This window comes from Nothobranchius furzeri, chromosome 7 (assembly GCF_043380555.1).
Source record: "Nothobranchius furzeri strain GRZ-AD chromosome 7, NfurGRZ-RIMD1, whole genome shotgun sequence".
Lineage (NCBI taxonomy): Eukaryota > Metazoa > Chordata > Actinopteri > Cyprinodontiformes > Nothobranchiidae > Nothobranchius > Nothobranchius furzeri.
In genome coordinates this window covers 48,749,733-48,770,859 of record NC_091747.1, presented here as the reverse complement: position 1 = coordinate 48,770,859, position 21,127 = coordinate 48,749,733, and the positions used below count along the sequence as shown (strand labels likewise).

General features: G+C 40.1%; 1 protein-coding gene across 3 annotated transcripts in view; it reads left to right on the top strand.

The window, feature by feature from the left end:
• LOC107382793 (sodium/hydrogen exchanger 9) overlaps positions 1–21,127 on the top strand; it is a 124,173-nt gene that overhangs the window by 49,473 nt on the left and 53,573 nt on the right. For all 3 annotated transcript variants that reach the window (XM_070553166.1, XM_054751216.2, XM_015955098.3), the window contains 3 exons: positions 1,107–1,220; positions 8,884–8,995; positions 9,746–9,899. In XM_070553166.1, the coding sequence (XP_070409267.1) occupies positions 1,107–1,220; positions 8,884–8,995; positions 9,746–9,899 (380 nt within the window). The remainder of the gene's footprint in view (positions 1–1,106; positions 1,221–8,883; positions 8,996–9,745; positions 9,900–21,127) is intronic.

The window sequence follows — 21,127 nt, the reverse complement described above, 5'->3', positions numbered from 1 at the left end:
GCCCTGTGTTCACTTTAGGTAAATGTAGGAGAATGTTTGTTTAATAAAAGCTGAAAATGTAAGTATGTAATTTAATTAACAAGGTATTTGTTTTAAATAGGAATCACCTTTTGCAAGTCACCCCCAAATCAACTTTTTTTTCTGATAAACTATATAAATGTGTGTCTAATCGTGCTGCAGGCATGTGTAGTCAATAGTTTTTGCACTTCAGTGCATTTCAGTTAAAATATAAATTTTCCGCCTAAAACTGTCAGTGTTGTGCCGTTGTCAGGTAAAAACTCTGCACTGCAGTAAAATTTAAATCTGTCATCGCTATTGGCTAAAAGGTACCCTAGAATGTTAGCTGGTACGATATGATGTCACTATGTCGTTGTGAGCCTGTGTGTGTATTTGTTAGTGGCTCCGCCCTCTCGATCTGCTAGGCAACAGCATTTGTTGCATTTTTCAAACAGGAAGTGGGAGTGGAGTAATACTTTGGTCTTTCATCTCAGAATTCCGATATTTTCTCTCTCAGAAATCTGACTGTTTTTCCTCAGAAGTCAAAAATCAGAATTTTGAAAAGTAAGTCAGAATTCTGCAAAAAAATAAATAATTTTTAATTGTTTACATGGCTTTTTTTTTTTGGGTGGCCCTAATCCTCTTCAGTGGTATTTTATAGGAAAACATGAAGTATTCTAGTACACATAGGAAAATAACTGCATAGTTAAACTTACATCTTCTACAAACACACAGATCTTCATCATGACTAAACCTTCGAGTTTTAAATGTCTGTAGTGGGGTAAGTTCATAAAGTTAGACTTTTTTCCAGTCATTAATCATAATAATATGATCTTTATAGTTCTTAATAATTAAGGTTAAGTATAGGCTTTGTGCTCCTTTTGGAACACGTTCTAAAATACGCACACGCACACACACACACACACACACACACACACACACACACACCTTCTCCACCTTCATCTAATCCTTGATACAGTAAGCCCCCTCGCCCACCCACAGCAGAAGAATGTCCAAATCACTAGAATAAAATGAGCACACACCCTCCCTGTGTATGCAGTCCTTTACACTCCTTCATGATACTTTTTAATCTATTTTATAATTCCCAGCTCTTTGAAGTCTTCAAGTTCCTGGGGGAGATCTTCATCTTTGGCTACATGGGTTTTATATGGTTTACCTTCCCTCACCATGTCTTCAGAGCGCTCTTCATTTCTGGGGCATTTGTATCCTTTTCTACTTCCTGATGGAGCATCTTCACCTCTCGTTGTCCAGCCTCTGGATCAGTTTCTCCGTTTTACCCTCTTGTCACATCCTAATTTGCACAATCTAGATAGATCTTTGTGTTCTTGTTTTGCATCTTTGCTCAGCTCTGTATTGTCCACAGCTCTGCTACAGGTTTGGACTTGTTCGCCGTGCAGATGGCCGTATGGATTCGCACCAGCTCTGCAGACTCATGTCCCACAGTACATCTTCAGCAAAGAACGCCCATGAACACAAACTTAAAAAGGCCATTTATTATAATTACTGCAGCTTGTTTTCAATTTGCTGTAAAAGCTCAGAGGAATAAAAGTGTTTGCTGTTGGAAATTAGCTTATAGAAGTTCCATTTGTACTGGATTAAGGGCCGTTTCCCTGTTGCACTTGAATAGAGTTGCTCACTGTTTCATGAAACCTGCAGTTTGTTATTCAGCAGAATTACTATTTTCTGCAGAACAGTGTTGATGGTATAAGTAAGGATAAAATGTGCTAAATAAATAACAAATATGTGTTTTTGAAATAATGCTTTGATTCCAGCATTTTTCTAATGAATCTATAGTTTAAAACCCTGGAAATAGAATTTCCCAGCTGTTATTTATTTTTTGTTATTTGAAGACGAAACAAAACCGAAACCCCTTCATAGATTTGTAACTCATAAATATCAGTTTTTCTCGAAACCTCAATATATTAACGTGTTTGTGTTAAAAAACTCTGGAACCATTGCATATATTCTCAAAAACTCAGAAGCTTCTTAGCAAGAGATCATTAAAGTTATGAAAACATCAAACTCTTTCAGTTCAGCACTTTGAGGGGAGTTTCTGTGGAAGGTCTGTGAGCTTTTGCTTGCTGTAGATAGCTGTGAGCAACATCTGTTTGGAGAAACAGCTATTGGTTCTGATTGGATTGACAAGCTAATGGCTAGGTTAGGCTAAAAACAAAGTGTGTTACTGCCGTTTTGAAACTCTTTACTTGTTGCTATCATGACAATTTGCAAACGACAATTAATATTAAATGTGTGGTTCACTGAAAAAAACATTTTTGAGGTTATTTTTGATCATCTCCTGCATTCGTTTCTGAAAGAAAATAGACGGTGAAACTCTTTAAAAGTCTGACAGTGTTACATCACACTGTCAATTAACACTCATGGGCTCGCCCATCTTGACTCATGACGGGGAAGGCTGTTGGTGGTTTAGTGTTCAGGAAACAGCAGGGAATTCCTCAGCCTAGTAGAAACTAACCATTAGCATTAGCAACTCTGCCACACAACAAAACTCCTCCAGGCTTGGGTAATTTGTGAAGATTAAACATCAACATTGCAAATTAAACATAGTCAGTGGTAGAGTTGCATTGCTGTTAGCCAGTCAGAGGTGTGATGTTCAAATATCAGGAAGTAAGACTCCAAATTCTGCCATCTGAAACTCTCTTCTGAAGTGGCAGTCTTCTTGATCCTGAAACAGACGTACCCTGTAAGTTGTACCCTGGGTACAACTTCCAAGGCATTCATTCCTGCTAGAGATCACTGGAAATTTATTAATTAAATGAGTGAACGATACCTTTAGGAATGTTGGCCTTTTTCATGTGGCTTCTGAAATGCTATAGCTAGCATTGTTGCAAATAATTATAGATTTGTATTATGTACAACTCAGAGATATAAATAGGGTTTGCCTGAACAACTATGATGGCTTTTAGATTTAGGGTTGTTTTAAGTGATCTACTCCAACTAGCTATTAACTAACCCCTTACCCTAACCCTGGGGCCGATAACCAATGTGGAAATTGGCCTTGACACCCAACATCCGCCAAAGATGTTCCATCACCCCAGAGGTGAAGTGAGTTCCCCTATCTGACTTAACATGTTCGGGAAGACCGAACTGGTAGAATATGTGGTTCATCAAGAGGACAGCAGTTGTCTGAGCTTTGTCGTTAGGTGCCGGCAAACATTCAACCCATTTGGGGAATGCTCAGGTCATGGTCAAGAAGTACTTGTTCCCTCTGCTGGACTTGGTTAGGGGCCCCACCCAGTCGAATTGCAGGTCCGACCACGGACCTGCTATCATTACCCCCCCACAAGGACTGTGGTGCCACAAGGACAGGCAATGATGGAGGCTTGGAGATGTGCATCAGCAACCCTTCAACCATCCTCAGCATGACACGAACCCGAAATAGAGCATGGAGCTCAGGAACGGAGCCCAGCTCGACAGAAGAAGGCAGATGAGCTGTCGGATCAGAAAGGTACAGGATCATCCTGCTGATAGCAGGATCCTGGGACTGGAGGCTGACAAGGTCGTTTTGAGAAAAGACAGGTTTAACAGGCACAAAACCATCAGATGGTTGAGGGGTGGACGCCTTAGCGGCCTGTGCTCGAGTCATGACACACACATTGGGTGGGTCTGACAGAGAGGACACATCGTCAGGGAGCCACAAGGGGTTGAAGGACCATGGGGCACCAACAGCTGCACCTTAAAGAGGTTTACTACAGGTGGCCGGCCTGAAGCGATTCTCTAGAACTGTCAAATCACTTAAGATGATCCAGTTTTAAGGTTTTGATGTTATGACTTGCACAGCCAATCAGAGGCTGACAAGTTTGAGAGCTGTTACCAAGACAAATCAGAAACACGCGTTCTTGATACAGGATGTTCTGACTGGTTTAATACGTGTCAGGGTTTAACTTAGCTGTACTTGTTGTTGTGTGAGTGCAGATGTGAGGACTTCGTCATCAAAACATGTTGAACACATGGCAGGTTCTAGTAGACAAACATAACATCCATTCAGTGAGCACTGATTAATGAAGCATTTCATTGTACTATAATTATTATAAGTAATAATAAACAAATGTTTATTTAATGATTATCTAGATTATAAGTCATGGAAGAAGTTCATATTTATTTAGGAAATCATTCTCGAATTTAGCAATGGAGTCGAGCTGGAGTTCTTCCTTCTGTGGAGGCAGCCAGATGGGACCTTGGGAAAGAAAGTTATTGTTTATCATTTAGACTTGCAGAGTCTGTGAGTCCCAGCTGGTATGAAGGTAGGCTCATTTAAAGGGAACACATGCAATGTTGTGTCTCCTTTCTGACCGGATGTTGAATAGATGTTGAAAGGTCAGACTGTACCTAAACTGACCATTGCTGGACGTTACATTATCAATCCTGTCAAACTAGTCTCTTTCTCCAAAGTGAGGTACTCTAAAAGCCATTTATAGTAGATAAGAAGGTTCATAGCTGTTCCACAGATCTGAACTATCTCTGTATTGCCTGCTGCAGATCTATTGTATGATTGTCCTTTCCTGAAAGTGACTCTGGGTGTAGTGTTTGCCAGGTAAGAGACCCCAGTGGCTGTACTCCGAGGAGCTGTTCTTTCACAGTCCACTTCCCAGATGGCCGACAATTATTATTGCAATCCATTACCTAACACTGGGTCAGCGATACAGACAAAGTGTGGACTGAGCAGATTCTTTCTGTCGGGCATGAATGCTCCTTGTCAGGAAAACTCCAACTCTGAAGCCTGATTGTAACAAAACACCAATAATCCTCTGCCTGCTGACCTGGATGTACAAACACATAGAAGTCATTGTCATCTCACCAACCCTTAAATGTGTCTATAACACTAAAATAACTTTAGTGATTCAACCTTGTTAATGGCTCTTTTGCTATTCACTAGATTTTAATCGCTGTAGCTTTCAGCCTTTGCCGCTGACAATGGAGATTGGCTTTATTGGAAACGAAGCTGAGATGAAAGTGCTTAATTACCTCAATTCAAATAGCTCACAGGCCTTTGATAAAGAGAGATGACTGCTTTTGGAAGCACGATATTGCTTTTGAAATTCCATAGGGTGCTTGAGATCTAATATTGACTGCAGGAAGTCGGTTTTAGTAACAGCCTTGTCTGACTGAGGTCCCCTACTGAGGACATTGGTGTTTTTTATTATTATTTCTTGTATAATATTTGTTTAGGGACTTTTTCCCATAGGAAAGAAATCTGAACCCTACTCTTCATGACTCATAAGCAGAGTTACCTGTCTGTGTCAGTGACTTTTATGCATCAAACTTTAAAATGGCCTTTGAAAATGTCCCTGACAGAGTTGGTTTACTCCGGACGTACTATAGGGGCCTCTGTAAGTTACCCGACAGCCTCAGGTTAAAATTGGGATTGTAGGTTCTTCTAAAAGTGTGACAAAAGAGGTTAAGTGTGTCCAGAACTGCAGCTCCATCCATGATAATTGCCCACCTATCATTTCCTTTACTTCTGCTCCAAACACTTAACATTCAGTCCCATCCTGTGAGAGACATCAAAGTGTGTGTGCAGGGTAGAAACAGCTGGTTTGTCCTGATTGGTGTCATGCCTCGGCGTGGCTGCGTTTGCATCTTAAACACATGATTTTCAGAAATTGTTTTTCATACGGGCACCCTTGCTTGGGTGTTGGCAAGTGAATCTAGGAATTACGGTGTCTTAGAAATCTGAGGAACAACAAGCAAGGTTTTAAGAAATGCCACATGAAAGCAAGCACAAGGGTACCTGAAACTAAACGTGTTAGATTTTCTAAAATTATAATGCATACTTAATGATAAAAGTGGAAATGTTTGGAGCTAGTAACATCTTACCTGTGGACAGTTCTTGGAATGGCTTATATAGATTAGTTTTGATTAAAAGGAGATGCTGGCTACTAGTTACAAAAGGACAGGCTGCAAAATCTCCTTTAAACGGTTCCTGTTTCAAGAATGTCAAAGCAGTAAATTGTTTTAATAGCCTTTAAAAAGCCATAATTTGTTTTTTAAATGGTTTTTCTGGAATTATCTGGAAATCCCAGCTGTAAAAAGCCACAATCTTCCTTATGAATAATTAATGTGAACATGAAAGTAGAGGTGAGCAGTTTCCTGCCACCCTACTGGTTTAAAGTGGAATTACAACTTTTGTAAACAACCCTGCTGTAGCTAACGCTAACAACAAACAGTGACATGAGCCAACTTATATTCAAATAAACCACTAAGTAAAAAGATACTGTTGGACAAAAAATATTACAAGTCCAGTAGCAAGAAGGCCAGTTCTCCATCGGTTTGCAATTTTGTAGCTCCTTTAGCTTCCTGAAACTAGTGTACATCGAGCTAATGCTTACTCCAGTTTTAGCTCTTTGCTTCACATCCAAACACGTTTTTTTTTTAATTAGAGAAGATAACATACAAACAAAATGCACCTTACGTTATATATTCAAAAGATAATCATTACTTACATATTAAACATTTTCACGTATATGAAAAAAAAGAAAATCTAAAGATGGAGTCACATAATTAACAGATTATTAACTTACTAACTCAAAATCTTCTACAAAGGAAATTAAAAAAATCAGCCTTTTTCTTTTTAACTAAATTCAAAGATTTAACTAATAATTTTAAGTCGTTTTTCCAATAGGCTAGTGTTGGTTTGGTCTTAAAAAATCGACATTTATGTATAAATTGTTTGTACAAAATTAATAACACTTTACACCATCATTAACTTTCTTTTCTTTCAAAAACACTCCAAACATTATCCTATTTAAGGTAAATGGGGCAATTTGAATCCCACTAGAACAAAGCCAGGCATGAAAATCTAACCAAAAAATTTGTATAAAATTGCACAAAAAACATAGATGGTCTAAGTCCTCCTCTTCTGTTTCACAAAATACACAATTACCAGCTTCTATATTGAATCTATCCCCAAGGAGTCTATTTGTTGGGTAAATTTTATTCAAAATTTTAAATTGGACTTCTTTCCCTTTAGGAGCGATAGCACATCCAAACACGTTGCTTTCCTACTTCCAGGTTCTGCCATGATGATAACAGAAAAAGCAAACTCCTTCTTGTTGTTCTTGTTGCGCTTTTTATTGATGATTGAAAATTATTTATTTATTTATTGAACTGAAAATGCTAACCGCTAGCTAGCACTACAGCTAACAGTCATAAAGCAGCTAAAGAGCTCCCCCTATAGAACACCTACCCACTGCTCAAAACTATCTAGTGCAGTTTCTGGCCAGCAGAGGACTGCAGAGTGGTGTCAAGTATGAAACTGGTCAAGTTTCTAACTCAACCAGCGCCGGCGCTCCGCACACGCACACCACGCACATCGCGTAGGGCACCTTACCAGGGAGGGGCACCAAATGCAAGCTTATGAAAAATAATATATATATGATAAAGACAGATTTCAATTAGAAGATGTGGAAAGCAAGTTAACAGCATGTTTACAGAGAGAAAACAATACAAAAAGGAAAGGAGATGGACCGTGTCCACTTTTCACTCTCTGTCCGGGACGTCCGGACTGGGGGTTCTTGTTTTGAAGAAAATGTCCGGCTTTTCATCCAGGAGCAGGGATCGAATTATGGGGGAGCTGTATATCCTACACATCCAGGGGAGTCGGAAAAAGGTTTTCTACCTATATTACATCATTTATGGACTCTTTTGAGCAGAGAGCACAGAGAGCAGAGTTGTTGCGCAGCGCTCCAGGCTGCTGCTTCCAGCGCACGGTCCATTCTTAAAGTGGCGCAACCAAAAAACTATAATTAACACACCATCATTCATGTCCGCTCATGTTCTCTACTTTCTGTCTTATTTGTGCCTGAAGCGCTCTGCTACTGCAGAGCTCATCACCTGTGCGGCGGTGATTTCACCTCACTGACGCAGCATCGAAACGCGCTCTCCGCTTTGCGGTCAGGAGATCCCTTTGTCTGCTCAAAAGGAAATGATGAGGTGAAAAAGTAAGAATCCAGGCAGCAGATTTTCTGGAGAGTTTAGAGGAGATGCAGGAAGATGAGAGACAGACAGGACAGGAAAATAGTTAAATAAAAACAAGAAAACAAAACAAAGTGTTGAAAAGTAAAATGTAGGTAGATTTATCTGCAACTACACGTTTTTACCTGTATAAAACAATAAGTTACACACATGTAATATTTATACATCTGATACAATTCAGATCACCTTCAACACTCAGTCACACACCCAGGGCCGTTTCAAAACATTTTGAGGGCCAAGACAAAATGACCCCCCCCCCCCCCCCCCCCCCCCCCCCCCCCCCCCCCCCACACACACACACACACACACACACACACTAAATATCAATCCTACTTTTTGGAAAATAATAAGCAGTTTGTGCATAGAAGAGAATTAAAGAGACTTTAAGGTGAAGCGCTTGCACATACTGTTATTGTGTTGTTTTTTCTGTATGTGTGTGTGTGTGGGGGGGGGGGGGGCACCACGAAGCCTTTGTGCTTAGGGCACCAAAATAGCTAGCAACAGCCCTGAACTCAACAGTCACTGAGATCAATGTTAAAGCTCTGGTTTAAAGTAAAAATAAACTATTTTGTGTTTATGTTAAAATTCCTGACATTCAAATTATTTTAAGACAGCTGCTCTCTGGTTTAGCCTTTAGCTCATTCAGCCAGCCAGAGCTAATCTGTGTTTCTCCAAACTGAGATTGTTCAATGATTTATTTAAAATATTTAAGATATTTATTGTATTTCTATTTCCATTGTAATTTTTATTTATTTTTTTGCAGCCACATGAAATTTATTTCTCTATTGAGAAAAATGGGGGTGTTTTTAGAGAACAACTACACTATAATTCTGTGCCAGTCATGTTTTCCTTAACCATGCTCCATTCTCACAGTTATCCATCTTTATTTCAAGAGCGTGCAACATCTACCCTCTATCTTTCCTGCTCAACCTGGGTCGCACTAAGCGGATATCTCGGCCCGTCCAACACTTTATGGTGTTTGCAGGTACAGTTTCCATTAGCCCCTTCGGCTTAACTTTAGTTATTGCTATTTATTTTCACCTGTGGCAGCTGGAGCGATAAATGCTGGATTTAGGATCTCGTTGCTGCGAAGGTAAAAAGAAAACTTCTTCCTCTTTGATTCATCCCACTGTTCCACTCAGCCTGCAGCTATGTGTGAGGATGCTGAGGGAAGGTTTCCCACGTGGATTAAGTGTGAATCGGTGACAAAACTCAGAAACCAGCACCTCTGGTCTTTAATAATTCATCACTTTGTAACTGATGGAATCTCAGATTTTTTTTAATTTATTTATTTATTTATTTATTTTTGTTATTAGCTTTTGAGTTATTTTTTTTCATCTTCTTAAATCGAAATGTTTGTCTCACTTTAATATTTGGGACTAAAATTGTGCATCTTGGTCAATTTGACTGATTTGTTTTGATAGAGAGTGATTTTAATGCCACAGCTGCAGCAGGTTTCTCCCATTTACTTTGTTGTTAAATGCTCTGATTTTATTCCTTTTTGAACTCACAGCCAACGTCGTCTTCTTTCCTTTTCCATTTGAATAGAGTATTATGGGATATATTTTACCTGCAAGCACAGAGATCTTGAAGTTTGTTTTGGGTGCTAAGCGGTCATGGGGAATGATAGTTGGTTGTCTTTTTGCTGCCTGTCTGAAATGGTCAGTTACTGAATGGTTGTCTGGTGATTTGATTGATGTAATTAATCAAGCAGGATTTTTTTTTCTACCTTCAGGATTGAGGGGGGTTGTTGCTTTCAGTCTGGCTGTCAAAGACACATCATCAGAGGCAAAACGAACCATCCTCACCACCACTCTGCTTCTGGTCGTTTTCACCGTCTGGGTTCTGGGTGCTGCCGCCGACCCCTTGCTGCGCCGTCTGAACCTCAGGTTAGTGCTTGTCAGATATGCAATTCGTCTTGATGCAAATTATCGCACCATTTTCTGTCTGTTTGTGTCATGTCCACAAAGACAAGTGATGAGCACGACTCTTGTGCATAATCGGCTCCTTGTCGAGGTGTTTTCTGACTCTCGATCCTCGCTGTCCTGCTAAACCTTTCAGGTTTTGTAAATATCCTGCAGCTCTGTCCTCCATCAGTGTCATGCACAGCAATTTCATGAGGCAAAACAGGCCTGCAGGTCCCTTACAGCAGGCTGCAGAGTAGATAACACCCAAATGCAGCTTGTCATTCTTTTTGCATAAAACATGGATTGAAGTGGGAAAAAAATGTTTTGCACCTATTGTCGGCACAAAGAGTGGCTCCAAATGTTTCCTTTAAAGCTTGAGCCCGATCTGTGATTCGAGGTGAGTGGGCGATAATGATTTAGGCGTGAAGAAGAGGCGGGACGGATGTGAAGCATTAATTAGTGACCCACATCATTAAAGTGCAATCTATGGCCCTGATCACAGTGTGATAATTGACTCACAGTTTTCCAGAAACATATTTCAATAGATAGCCATCAGATAAACCCATTTATTACAGGATGCATTCTTCTGTGAAAAAGATTTGTCCCACTAAACATGTCTGCTGTTTTTGCTCTAAATGGTCCAGACACGTAGCCTGGCCTGCCAGACTCGTCCTCTGTTTAATTCTGCACAGAGAGAGAGAGTCTGGTAACTCACAGGCAGAGAGGCACGTGAGGGGCGGGACTAGGCAGCTCAAAAGTAACCAATCAGAAAAAAGACGGAAATGCCAACTATACCGCGCAACGCTGTGGTGTTTTAGCTGTAGTAAAAAATAGCGTCTGGCAACAGCGCAAACATCTTTTTTTTTTTTTTTTTTTTTTAAGAAGAAGAAGAAGAAGAAAGGCTTTTAGCGCTTCTACTTGTTGTGGTTTTAAAGACATTCAAATCATTTAGAAAAGAGGAAAGAGCCGCAGCTAGCTCCGCTTCAGTCGCCATGTTTATGACAAACTCGGCGTTATGGTGTGTGTGACGTACGCTACTCAGCACTAATTGGCTCAGTTAGAGTTCTCAGGGGGTGGGGTTATTTGAATAGGAGAGCTCCCAGACCCTTTCTCTGTGCAGAATTAAACAGAGCAGGAGTCTGACAGGCCAGGCTACCAAACACGCACTTTCATTCTAAGATAACCCAAGTAAATAAAAACATTCTTTGAATGCAACATATCTAGATCTGTTCTAAACAATGAATCCATGAATGGAAAAACATCTAAAGCAGTGATTCTCAACTAGGGATCTGCGTACCCCTAGTGGTCTACGAGAGCATTACAGGAGGTACGCGGAAAAATTTATATTTAATTCCCAGATGATGACAGAATTCACTGTGCCCTGGTAAAATAATCATTGGCCTGGCATGTGCTATGTTTGATGACTATGCTAATAAAGTAATTCACAGTAATATACGGTTGACATTATATTATCAATTATCAATTTGGGCTGCATTAATTTTTTCAAGCTGCGTCAGTTTTTGACTAGAGGCTGCTGCATCGTGGAGCGCGTGAATTCAAATGCACTTGATCCAGTAATGTTGGTTATACGGACCTAATTTGGGTTTCAGGAGTGTGGTGTTGAACAGAAATACCTCATCAGTAAATAATTCTGACGATAGTAAAGGCATTTCTGCGTTCATTGCTTGTTAACACTAATTTGCTTCGATGCTGCTCTTTTAAATGAACGATAAACACACAGACTTCCAAACTGTCAGACATCTCCAGTGATTTAGTTTGAACAAATTTCCATCAGCAGCCGTTTCACCCATTAACAAAGCTCGAGGTTCTGCAGCTCCTCTTTCACTCTGCATGGCCAGTGTGCACCACGGGTCTGACCTCTAATAACCCCAGACCCGCTGGTCAGAGCGTTCGTTGCTCAACCAGAGGCAGAGAGAAAGAATAAACCTCCAACTTATTTATTAATGTCAACAAAATCGCAGCATTTTACCTTCAGTTATCCTTACTGAAGCAACACTTCTATGAGAAAATGAAAAACATGAAACCAGTCAGAAAAGTTTAAAGATTTTCAAACAATAATGTTGTGTTTTCATCACATTTAGCTTGAATTTTATTTAAATACCTTCATCTTTTTTCATTTTGTGAGGATTTTTGTGTTGCTTTGTTTGGAGAAAGAATCAGAACAACAGAAAATTACTTGAAAGGTTTATTTTTAAATACGTTTTGAACGTTAAATATGCTTCAATATTTTTTAGAAGTGTTTGTTCTGCTGAAATTCATCTGGTATGTGAGAATGTAAAACCAGTTATTTTGACATAAATAAATAAACAGAAATAAAAAATATATTGTGCTATAGATCTTAGACCATATCAAGCCCCCCCACCCCCCACCCCACCCACCCCACATGTTTTCCATGTCTCTGCTTCAGCCCACCTGATTGATATATTTGCACTGACTTCTCAGGATGACATCAAGTGCTGCAGAAACCTGTTAATCACTCATTCATTTAGGCCAGGTGTGTAGCAGCAGGAAAACACCTAAAACCTGTAGGACAGGGCTGCTGAGGACCAGGGTTAAGAAACACTATGAAGGACAAACCAGAGCAGGGCTGCGGCTGCTACTGACAGAGGTCCTAAAGCTCGTTGACACCGAATGCAGAATAGATGCTATCCAGTTTCACATGGATCAGAAATCATTGAGTCCAATGAGAGCATATACACCAGCTGTGGTGCAGATCCGAATGCAGAGCTCCAGAAAATTTCCACATGGAGTCTATTTTTTCTGGACCCCGCATGAGGATTGTTTAAGTTAAAAAAAGTCACCTAAGAAGTGAGATAGGTTCAATGTTAAGGATATTTAATGAAATTATTTTCATTTAATAATCAGCTGTACGTTCTACTTTTGAGGAACTGTCGACACATTCGACTAAGAAAGCAGCTCAGTGGGTCCACGAGTCAGAAAAAGTTGGGAACTACTGATCCAAGGCACTGCAAGCCTCACTCGGTTGTGGTTAAGGTCAGAGTTCATGATTCAACAATTCTTGGTGAAATCAAAAACTAAAGATGGACCGATATGACAATGTGGGCCAATATAAACATTGCTGTTATGGCCAATAATCAATATTAATACAATAATTATTGTACACACACACACACACACTTACTATCACTGTCCCATGACCAAGCTATACCACATGACCTCCTCGTTCCCCTCATACAACAGATACATTAACAGAAACTAGATGGAAATAAATATTGTTTGTTAATATCGGCCCAGTTCTACTTATCGGACAGAGACAGATATGTTCAAAAATGACATCAGCCAATACCTATACCGATGCTGATATATCTTGCATCCCTGCCAAAGACCTCTGGAAAAATATTCTGTGGGCTGACAAAATGGATTTCTCCAGGTCAGAAGACATCCAAATACCAGAGGGGGACTCGGATTAGCTTACAGGAGAGTACCTGTTACACTGTCCCCCAAAAGAGTCAGCAAACACAAAGTGATCTGTGACGTAATGTAGAACCTGTGGCCTCCTTATAGTTAAAAACTCGCAGACTCATTCACGTTATTCAGTCAGCGTCTACAGCGTTGTTTCACTATTGTGAAGCAGTATGCGAGAAGTCCACCTGGGCGAAAGGATTTCATTTGTAGTATTCTTGTTTTTGTTACTGACACAATCTCCTTGGACTGAGTTGTATAAATTCTGAGATTAAATGCAGCAACTTATGTGAAATCCGTCTGTTATCGAAACAAATCTGTAAATAAACCTCATAAATCCGAACAAGACACAGGTATATTTTTACAGTTTTGCCCGTTATCCTGCGTCTTACCTCCCTTTTTCTTTCTGACACCTTCGTGGGCTTTTGCTGCATTTCTCTTTAACACTTTCTGTATAAATACAACTATTTTCCCCACAAATTAAAAGTTCAAATGATTTTAGAGCTGAAAATTACTCCTTAAAGAAAACATGTTTTTTGCTTTGTAGAAAAACTCTAAATTATCACAATACCTGAATTTCCTTTGAATAAGTTACATTTCTGTACATGCATTTGCATGATGCTGCAGTTTGTAATTTGGGCTGATCTCAGAAACAGCCTTCAGGGCTGCCTCTAATCCACTTCTAGGACATAAAAAGACACATAGCAGTTGAGAGGATTTGCTGTCATTCTCTCAAGGTGGATGTTAGAAAAGTTTTCCCATTGTTTTTGTTTGGTGTCAGCAGCTTTTGTGTTTTTGCGGTTGTGTAAAAGCCAACCAGTCTACACTCACAATCTAAACAGGAAGTGCCAAGAGTGCTATGTCTGTTTTGTTTTAATCTAAGCTAAATAAGGATGTTGTTGTTAGCTTGACCTCAGTCAAGATGTGGTTAGTTTGATTTGTGTTTGTTAGCTAACATAATTATTCAAAGTGTTCAGGATTTTAAAACACTCAAAACAAACTACAATATGACAGACTTGAATTAGATATGATGTGTTTTGCCTGTGCAGAGGTGGTTTATTTAAGTACTCTGTGTAGCTGAAGTCAGCAAAAATGGCTTTTGGGACGGAATTAAAAACAACACCATTAATCTCAATTACTTGGAGTAAGTTGCAGGAGTCATTTTGAGCCATTTGAATTAATTAATTTATAGAAAATTTCTGGAACAAATCTCAAAATATTCATCACATGCCTCTTAAACCTTTCTTGATTTGGTTTCTTAGTCTAAAAGTTTGGAAATTGTGTCACAAAAGTGGAATTAAATCTGAAGCTGTTTTAATATTCTTGCAATTTTGTGTCTCCAACTATGTACCAACAGTTAAAGCAACAATCCAGAGTTATTTGTCAGAGGGCACCACCTAGAGGCAGAAAAATGTATTTCACCTTAAGCCCCCCCTCCCTGTTTCCGTGATTACGGCTGGAAGAAATGCATTTCGTTTGTGAACGCGCACCTCTAGCTGGACAAAAGAGCTAAACACTTTGTTTTACAATTATTATTGTATATATGTGTTTTTTAAAAGACGTACTTGTCCATAAGAAATGTCGCCAACTCTTCATGAGTCATGGTATTTCCGCAAACGTGTGTGCACGCTCTGTGATGGACATCTGTATCTAAGCAGTGTCTAATGCTCTTGGCTAACACACATTTGTAGTGATGTGACGTTCACGAAGAAATCAAATCCATTGAACGGCTGTTCAAAGGGAATGATGAGAGCCAGGTTTTTGTAGAGAACTGTTCACCTTGTCTCCCAGTAATGCAACCACCTCTCCCGGCATGCACCCCACCACCGCCGTACTCTAATGTACATCTACGGAACACATCGTCCCTGCCGCCTCACGGACGTTGGCAGGACTTGCTACTCAAAACCCCCCTCCGCAAATCGCTCAGAAGAACGGGTCTTTGAGGTAAATGGCTCTAAAATGAACAGCTCCCTTCAAGAGTCATAAGTCCCATAACTACTCAATTCAAATTGCATTGGGTTTATGCGATGGGGGGCGGGCTTAGAAGAAAAAAGGCCGTCCTGCATTACATAAAAGAACAGAATAGAGAAAGACTTTTACGAATTTCTAAAAACCTTACATAATTCCTGAAAGGGGGAAAACTCTGGATTGCTACAGTAACAGTTTCTTAACTAAATGTGAACATTTTGTCACCAAAGTCGGCATACAATTATTGTTGCAGTGTGAAAATGTTTGCTTTACTGTATTATTTGCACACAAGAGGCCTCCCGTTGAGGTGAGTCTGAATTCAGGCATCCAGGCATCCTTAATCCAAGGAAACAATTGTTTTGTCTTCACATTCTGGCTGAAACTAAAGTGCAAGTTCAGCACAGCTGGGGTCATGACTTTTGCTTCACTGGCCAGTCATGCAGCTGGCTTAAAATAGCTATAAAATCTGTTATGTGGCTGCGTTTTGCATCCCATCACAGCACTCTTAGATTTTACACAGGGTTTGATCGAACTCAAAGAATAAACCAGATTATGACATTTATGGACTGCGGTGTTGGCATGAATATTTAAAAGCTCTGTAACAAAGTCCTACCTCTGGTTTTATAGAGTTCATTTAAACTTCACAGGAGAAAATGAGCTCTCAGAGCTTTCTTTCTGCTTCTCCTTTCCCCCTGAAAAGTCCATCTGATTCAATCTCAACGTTAAATGACATCATTACCAACACGAGTTTCATCTCGCTTCGGTGTTTAACGGGAAGCACAATTTCTCTGTGTTCTGCCATCAAACATTTAGAACAAAGCTGTTATTATTATTAAATAATTGTTTTTAGTCCCCTCATTAGTTCTACTGGTTTCTAAAGGTACCAGCCTTTTCTCCAGGCATGCCTCACTTTGAACATTATGCACATAGACAACACTTCTTCTGTTAAGCAGTCAGAAACAACCTTCAGAGTGGATTACAACCACCCTGGAACGCTTACTTTCATTTAAAAATGGTAATAATAGGAATGATCAATTGCTAGAATCCAAAAACAAAAACATCAAGACTTATCCAGCGATGCTAAAACACGTCTCGGTTTTATCTTTTTATCAAATTCAAAGTCAGAGAGCGTCACTGCTGCCAAGGCTAATGCTGCAAGGCTTTGAAACGTCGTCTTGATTCTTGACAATAATTTATTTCCTTGTTCTCCGAACTCTGCACCAAGGATGGAGAGCCTAGCAATGAGTCTAATAATATGTGTTGACCCTGAAGCTGATGAGATGCTGTATTTTCAAAATAGAGTTTTTGGACAGATTCTGATGCCTTTCTCATGTTTCCTTGTGTCAGTGTGTGTGAGCGAGCTTGGAGGGTAATAAATAACAGCTGGAGCCCAGCTAATGACTGGCCTGTTTGGTTTGAGTGGACAGATGGACGGGTGGAAAACCACATCTCTGATGTCTCCTGCTCTCTTTCTTCATGCCCCGCTGACCTCTTGTCACCACTTGACTTCCATCTTCCCATAAAGTCTTAATGACAGGACGTTTGCCAATGGTGCGCATTAGCACCAAACAACAAAAGTCCTTTTAATTTATTCCAGCACCAGGCAAAAACTTTACACACATAGTTAAAGTTAAGTTAAAGTCCCATTAGTTGTCACACACACTGATGTGTGTGCGAAATTTGTTCTCCGCATTTGACCCATCCCCTTGGGGAGCGGTGGGCTGCAGACACAGCCGCGCTCGGGAACCTTTTGGTGGTTTAACCCCCCCAATCCAACCCCCTTAATGCTGAGTGTCAAGCAGGGAGGCATTGGGTCCCATTTTTTCTAAGTCTTTGGTATGACCCGACCAGGAATCGAACCCCTGATTTCCCAGTCTCAGGGTGGACACTCTACCACTAGGCCACTGAGCTGGTATTCGCCTCCTTCGTTTTTATATATGAGCTCAGCAGACTGAAGGAGAGAGGAAAGTCACTCACACATCCTCAGGCTGAAACCCATAATAGGAAGATGTCTCCTAGATTAAATGGAAGATACTTGAGAGAACTCCAAAGATGAATGGTGCCTGCATAGGTCACCCCCTTCGATAATGAAAGGAGACAAAAAATGCAACTTCTTCACTGTTCTCCATACAATCTTTATTCTGTCAAAATGGAGGCAAAAAACACAAGACAGAATTATATACGTTGCAATTCAGATCTATTGAATTAAAGTTAGTCATTTGCCTTTTGTCTGACCAAATGTATCTAAAACACATTTATTATTAAAGCTTTGATAGATTAGAGCAATGATTCTGTTCCCAGAACATTTTGTTGCAGATCTTCAACAAAACATCTACGTTTATTTCTCTATCTTCACTCTTTTAGAGAGATTTTTTGTACCTCTCGATGTGCTAAAAGTAGAGTATTTTTCGCTAATACAGCTTTCAACTTCCGTTGGTTAGATGAGTCATAACTAGCTGTACTTACAGGGGATTTTGTCAAAGCACTGAAACACTGGTCAATGAATTCATCCAATTTCCACTGGTACTGACAAACTATTCTACTCCCTTTGCGAACGTTCCATGTGGTTTTTTTTTTTAGCTAGAATCGTCAAGCCACATCTCATACAAAATGAGTCATTTTTCTCTTTTTGTCCCACCACAACTTTTGACTTTCATCTGCATCAGTGCTTATAGGCCCTGTTTCCACTATAGGAGTTCTGAGAAATTTCTGAGAGGCAACGGGAGGGAAAAAAAGATTGTTCGGTTCTCTCAGCTGTCGTGTCTTCAAATGGGCGACGGTGGAACAGGAGTCAAGTGCTCACCCCGTAATTGGAAGGTTGCAGGTTTGAGCCCCACTTAGTTTGTCGTTGTTGTTGTGTCCTTGGGCAAGACACTTAATTCAATTCAATTCAAGTTTATTTGTATAGCGCCAAATCACGACAAGAGTCGTCTCAAGGCACTTCACATAATAAACATTCCAATTCAGGTCAGTTCATTAAGCCAATCAGAAATAATGTTTCCTATATAAGGAACCCAGCAAATTGCATCAAGTCACTGACTAGTGTCAGTGACTATACAGCAATCCTCATACTAAGCAAGCATAAAGCGACAGTGGAGATTAAAACTCCCTTTTAACAGGAAGAAACCTCCAGAGAATCCTGGCTCAGTATAAGCAGCCATCCTCCATGACTCACTAAACCTACCTTGCCTGCTGGTGGTGGTCGGAGGGACTGGTGGCATTTGTGTACGGCAGACTCTGTCGGTGTGCCCCAGAGCAGCTGTGGCTACAATGTAGCTCATCATCACCCGGGTGTGAATGTGTTTGTTAATGGGTGAAAGACTGATTGTGTTGTAAAGCACCTTGGGGGGTTCTAGGACTCTAGAAGGCGCTATATCAAATACAGGCCATTCAAACAAAATAGTTCCTTTCAGGACTCCACCTAGCATATCGCTACTGCTTTGGCAGTGAGTGATGTCACTGATTAGTGCCAAAAGGCATCCACACGGACATTAATAATATTATGAGTTTTATTCCGTCAGTGTGTGCCGTAATTTACTCTATTAAGGAAACAAGGACATTGGCTCAAAACCATTTTTTTTCCAATAGGCAAGAGTGTTTGGTAAAAGAGATGTTTGGTTTTTTTACCTGCCAATCAGAAACAGCTTTACCAAACATTGTTGACCAGTCGAAGAAATATCTTATTATGATTTTTAACAAGGCATTGTGAACATCATAAAAAAAAGGATAGCAACTCTGTAGCATTAAAAGTGGCGTTCAATGACCCGAAGAAATGCATTTTTAATGGCGCTCAGTAGGAGGCCAAAAAGCGGCAAAAAATCCGGCATTGAAAGGGGCTTTTTTTTTTTTTTTTTTTTTTGGACGCTGGAAGCTTAGAATCGGTGGTCAATGCTGCTTATTTTCCTTTTCTTCTATTCTGCTTCACCAGCAACTCTTCTAGTTTTACAAATGCCAGTTGTTTGGCTTCATCTGCTGATATTATTTCCCACTGAGTTACAACCAGTCAGCATGAGTAAACCACAAGTACTTGGTTGGTTTTTGAAATGGCCTGAAATGGTCCTTTTGGGTTGCCCCGATGAAATGTAGACACATTCATATCGTAAAGGTTTGGTAGTTCCAAAGAAGGGAAACCAGCCTATAGTTTCTCAAGACTTCTACTGGGCCTTTTCCACCAGAGCCTACTCAGGCGTAGTTCTGTGCAGTTCCAAGAAGTTTACACTTATAACAAGTTCCAGGTTGCTGCACCTTTTTAGTACCTGCTTCAAAATGGTTCCAAGTGTGTTGAGCAGAGTTGAAAATACCACATTGAAGACTGTCGGTTATTGACTGGCTAAGGGGTGGAGCTGCTGGTTTGAGTGTTCTGCTCAGCTTCCCCCAGTCTTTTGCTGGGTCTCTTCTTTTCGAAGTCAGACAAAAATCCACCAAATAATCAAAACTTTCATCAGCATAACCATGTTCTCCATTGTTGCTTTGTGTTTCACATACAGGTCGTACATACATGGCAACCTTTCAAACTCTTGGACCAGAAACCGCTATGAAAACCTCTCCCACTAGAGTCATTTCTCAGTTTGAATGGAAAACCACCCAAACCATGTAGAGTAGAACCATGCTAAGTTTTGGAAAAGAGCCAAGAGTCTGTCAGTTTCCAGTTCCAATTAACATCTGATAGTCTTGGGCTCATCAACCAATCAGGATCCCCTTTTTCCACGTATTGTAGTTGTTGCCCTGCTCTAACTCACCTTACTCAGTGACCGAACACATTTTTCATCATGCCATCAAGCTCTGTAGCTTGTCAATCAGCCAACTAATTTATATCAGCTGTGTTGAAGCTGAGAAACCATAACATTTTAGACACACTTTTTCACACTAAAGGTTCATTTAAGAGCTCAGTTCAAAGAATTGTCCATGTTTGGGTCCAGCTGCCGTGGAAAAGGTGTGTTGAAGCAGACACACTTCTAAAGTTTTAGGGGGTGGTGATATGGTCGGTTATTTTAAAAATGCCGTCATCCACCCACGTTTGAAAAAGAATTAACCGGACTTTTTGCCAAGATTTGAATGAAGATTGTGACAGCTGCTCTGGGTCAACATGACATTCCTAAGCATTTTAACTAAGTATAGCTCGTTCCACTGAAATGGCTCTTTTCACAGCCTCTAATGGCATTCTCATGCAGACCAATGTGACTGAATGTTCTCCCTTACTTATGGAGTGGAAAGAGCAAAGAATTGGAACGTGGCTGACATAAACGTAGGTTAACAATAGGGATCTGAAGCTGAGTGTTGCCGTTGATCCAATACTTGAGACTGAATTAGGATTTCGAGCAGCATTGGATATTCATATTTAAAGGCCGATTTTATTCCAGATCTGTTAAATGTGGCTGACTTCATGACTCTGTTTTGTCTTGTTCTTAATTTTTTGTTGAATGTTTTTATTGCAGTTTGATCGTATACTATGCTTTTGTGTGGGATGATTAATTGTTTTTGTTTTATTACTAAGTTTTAGTGTCGTTTGAGTTCCAGTTGTAGTGTAAATGTGCTGAAATAATCTTCCTTTTTAACTCTTTAGAAGATTGTTCTCTCTCAAGGGAAGGGGCTTGGCCATCAGAACTCTATTTTCTTGTATAGAATAGCATGATTCTTCCAGCTCTTGAAGAGTACAGACGCTTTTTACCTCCTCTCCTCCCTGTCTTATCCTCAAGGCTCTTTGTCTGTCTTTGGGTGCACGGCTGCTTCTGCATTTTTTCTGGAAACTGGAAATTATTAAAAATGGACCTGGTCAGCTGGTCACTCAACGCGATTGA